At 32.6% G+C, this 4,914-nt stretch overlaps 1 protein-coding gene across 1 annotated transcript in view; it reads left to right on the top strand.

Moving 5' to 3' along the window:
* Positions 1 to 4,914, top strand: part of LOC106879862 (uncharacterized) — a 315,144-nt gene that overhangs the window by 300,731 nt on the left and 9,499 nt on the right. Inside the window, exon 10 of the mRNA XM_052966747.1 lies at positions 2,478 to 3,461. Coding sequence (XP_052822707.1) covers positions 2,478 to 3,461 — 984 coding nt within the window. The remainder of the gene's footprint in view (positions 1 to 2,477; positions 3,462 to 4,914) is intronic.

Raw genomic sequence — 4,914 nt, 5'->3', positions numbered from 1 at the left:
ATATATATATATATATATATATATATATATATATATATAGAGAGAGAGAGAGAGAGAGAGAGAGAGAGGCAGAGTTAGTACCAAAAAGGAATATTTATCGCTGCCTAAAAGTGGTTGTTGAATTAGAACACAGAATACTGTGATGTACACATGCATATATAAATACATACATACATACACACACACATACATACATACATGCATACATACATACATGCATGCATACATACATACATGCATACATACATACATGCATACATACATACATGCATACATACATACATACATTCACAGTATTATCCACCGATGAGACATGACGTTGCAGTTAGGACACTCTATAATGAAATCCGTCGGAAGGATAAATCTGAGGACAAAGAAATAAAAAACAACAATATTGTAGAAGCCATAGCCTCTCATAATAAAAAGAGATACTGATGGAATGTAAAAGTGAAGACCTCAATAAAATGTAAGCACAACAGACCTGATATAATGATTTGGAATAGAGAAGAGAAACTGTGCACAGTTGTGGAAATTAGCTGCCCAGTGGATGTTAGCATAAACCTGAAGATCGGTGAAAAATAAAACATCTATGCTGAACTATTGTGAAATCTGCAGTTACTCTACTCAGATTACAAATTATACTTGTAATTATTGGGGCCCTGGGATATGTAACACACTGCCTAAATACCGATATTGAGAAATTAGGCTTCTCAAAACCAGAAAAGAGAAAACTAATTCGAAGACTACAGATCCAATCTATCACTGGAACTGTAAAATTCTGTAAAACTTTCCAGAAGTTTATCATTTAAATATATATGAGCATGTCTAGATATGTAACTATATGCATGAGAATGCATACATAAAACATGCAAATCTGAACATACATACATGCATGCATACATACATACATACATACATACATACATACACACATACATACATACATACAAAAATACCCTGTTGTTAATGTTGAAATTCCAATACAGGAGCCTTGGATCTAGGTTAGAAACCGGTTCTTTCTCTATTGGCAAGAAATCTTGAAATAAACTGAATAATGATAAACATACATATACATACACACACACATACACACATGCGCACGCACACACACATATACAAAGTGGAGTTATAAATAAGACGGAATAAAACGTCTTTATCTTGAAATAATGTATACGATCTTTGTATGTTTTCTTTGCAATTATCGTTTCTGAATTAACTGCTGCGAACCAAAGATTCTTTGGTGTATACTCTGGTAAAACTAGCGAAATTGTTGATTTTATATAAAGCAAATATCGGTTAAGTACGTGTAGTGTCGTGGGGTTTTATATTTTGTTTAAAAAAATTACATTTTTTTAAATGTACCATTAGTAATATATAAAATGATATGAATAATGAATATTTTTACTGAGAGCTGTGCGTGTGGTATGTGTATGTATGTGTCTGTTTGTGTGTGTGTGCGTGCGTCTGTGCGTGCATATGTGTATTTGTGTGTAATATAGTGAAATGTAATGTATGTATGTATGCATGTATGTAAAGTGCTTTATAGAATTTGATGAAGATTATGTTTTGAAATTGTTTAGGATATGGCCGGTGATATGCTGCGAAAATGCTAACTAATAACCTGAATTATTCTGTAAATACCGATATTTCGAAAAGGGATTTCATAGCAAATTAGAAAGCACAAGATTTTTCTCATTAAGTGATTATTTCTCCAATCCGCTCCATAAATGAAAACCTGAATTTATTCAACAGCCAATCTTGCAATATCGATAAAATATAATATTACATAACTTTCCAGCGGGAGATCATTCATTTTATAGAAAAGAAGAATTAATCTCACTTAGATTAATTATGTGCCTTATACGCATATATAACTGAGCATAGAAATAAACATAAAGCTAATATTAATATTTCACAGAGATTCTGTTTCATAATTTATCTTATGATTTCCATGTACAAAGTACTTTCTAAAAAACATGAACCTTAAGGCATTAGGCCTGTAGTCATTAACAATTACTACGTAATGATAAGGATATAAATGTGTTTGTTTGTATGTGTGTGTATGTGTGTGTATGTGTGTGTGTATGTGTGTGTGTGTGTGTGTGCGTGAAATGAGACATACAGAGACATACACATGATGTATGTACGTTTGTTTATATTGATTTATATTTGTATTTAAAGATTGACAGATACTCACACAATGCGTGCCTCTAAATATATATATATGTGTTATATATATATATATATATATATACATACATATATTTGTATGTATATATATGCATATATGTGTGTGTGTATGTATGTACCTTGTTTATTTGTGTATAAGTCACCCCTCCAGTTTTTATCAGTTAAAATCCAAGTCTTATGAAACAGCGAAACTTATACACAAGTAAATACGGTAAATCAATATATAAATACACATACTGATCGATTGTTTTTATTGATTTATTAATTATGGATGTTTCTACTTTCAGTTAAACGAAATTTGGCGATCAAAAAGTGCTGCTTCTGAAAAAGAGAAAGAATCCATACAAATTCGCCTGAAAAACAAGATTCTGGATTTGCGATCAAAGGAAGACCTTTTGTTAAAACTTCAGAAAACGTTACAAGTGAAAACAGTCTCCCTAGCTGAAAAAGAAAGAATAATAAAAGCAAAAGAAGCTGCTATTTCTACCCGTGATGAAGTAATCCGAGGTCTTGAAGAAATTTCAAAACAACGTGATAATGACTTTCAGGCTCTTATTGAGCAAGTCAGTACCCAGGATGAAAATGCAAAGAAACTACGGGAGTCTTTACGACAGAGAGATGAGCGTTTACGAGAAAAAGATGACATGTTACTAAAACTTAACAACAATATAGGCTTAAAGCAAGATGAAGTGAAGAATTTAGACAATGCTGTGAGAGATTCTATCACCAGACTTAGTCAAAAGGAAGAAGAGCTGAAAAAGTTAAAAACACATATTTCTGAAGTAGAAAATATGAAAACTATGAGTGAGACAGACGAACAGAAAGAAAATACAGCACTGAAAAATAAGTTTACTGAATTATTAATATCTGTAAAGAGATTAACGGATGACAAAGAGAAGCTTTCTAGAGACTTAAGTATTATGAAAAACAATTTGAATGACAAGGAAAGCAAATCGGTCGAAGAAAAGAACGTATTGCAAATGAAAATACGTACTTTGAACGAAAGACTTACGAATGTTACAAAGACTGCCATGATGAACGAAAAGGATTCGATGCGAATTCTTCGGCAAGATAACCAGAATATGATAGAAGAGAAAAATCGTCTGAATTGCGAAATCAGGAATCTACGTCAAGAAATGGATGAAAAACAAAAACTACTGGATTCCCAGGCTGATATTGCTCAGGCTCTGGAATCAAAGCGGAAACAAGTTGAAGAATTAGCAGCCATTAACAAACGTCAACAAGAATCGATCGATCGATTGGAATCACAAGTAAGAAATTTGCTGGAACTTTATAATTTAGTCAAAGGAGTATATTGATACGGCTAATCCCCATTGTGAAAATCTGTAGATTGATATGTATTGCGAAAACGGGTCCGGAAAAAAAAACCGGGTGTTTTGTTCAGAATGCTTGGAACAAAGTAAACTTTACTAAAAGCAAGCAATAACTAGACGGTGGTGGGGTAGTGGGGGTTATGGTGGTAGTGGTGCTGGTGCTGGTGCTGGTGTTAAAAGGACAACGACCTAGGCGGGGCTACCACCCAACTTGTCATTTTCTTGATATGTAAAAATACACCTGTTAATTATACTTCGATGACCTGTGACTAAAAGAGTGCCATTGAACTTGTTAGTCCCATGTCAGCACTGATCAAGCAAGTTTATGATCAAAAACATTCCAACCATAACAATCCGGTATAAATAAGATAATGTAACTAGCCTAACCTTTTGATACGAAAGAGCATAGTTTGAGAGCGATTTCTACTCGTAGAATCAGAGAACCAGAAGAGAAAACCATACGATTTAGAGATTCTGTTTTTGACCTTTACATTGTAGGAGTTAAATTGTTAAAATGATTAAAATCGTTTAAACGGATAAAACTCTAAATTATAGCTTGTGGAATATTGTTTTCAAAAGCCTTGGATGGAAAAAAATTGTTGATTTTATATTTTCAAATTTATTATCTGATTAAGTTTTTAAAGAAAACCAATAAGAATTGAAGATGTTTTTATTACGTGTTGTAATTTTCTTCTGTCAATACCATGTGTTGCCTTAAAAAATATTGAATTGTAGCTAAATCGTTGAATCAACAACCTTCTTTTGAAACACATATAAAATATGCTTACGTATCAGTGTCTGTATCTTTAACATTTTTAATAGGTATTCACCAAGCAGACAATTATACAACTGTACTAATGATATATGACATACATATATTCTTGTATTGTATTCATGAAGTGGAGAAATGAAACAGAGTCGTCGTTATTATTGTTTAACTCCGTGTTGATAGAACAAACCTACACAGCCTTGGTTTTTTTACCTCATTACGAAAAGTAAATCTTTATACATATATACACACACACTTTATACGTGGGTTAAAGGGACAACCAATGATTTCATTTGAAACGATCTTCACAATTGTTTAAGTGTCACATGAACGTGTTAATACTCGTCTTCATTTTGGATGAGACTACATATACATACATACACACGCACACACACGCACATATATATACGCAGGTATCCATACGTATATACACAAACTCACACTCACAAACACACACGTACGTTTATATGCATTATATACTGTATGCACATACACACATACACACACACATACATATAAGCATCCATATACACACATACATACATGCATACATACATACACACACATACATACGTACATACATACATACATACATACATACATACATGCAAACAAAAATAC

The sequence above is a fragment of the Octopus bimaculoides genome, chromosome 3 (genome assembly GCF_001194135.2).
Source record: "Octopus bimaculoides isolate UCB-OBI-ISO-001 chromosome 3, ASM119413v2, whole genome shotgun sequence".
NCBI lineage: Eukaryota > Metazoa > Mollusca > Cephalopoda > Octopoda > Octopodidae > Octopus > Octopus bimaculoides.
This window is presented reverse-complemented; position numbering and strand designations above follow the sequence as displayed.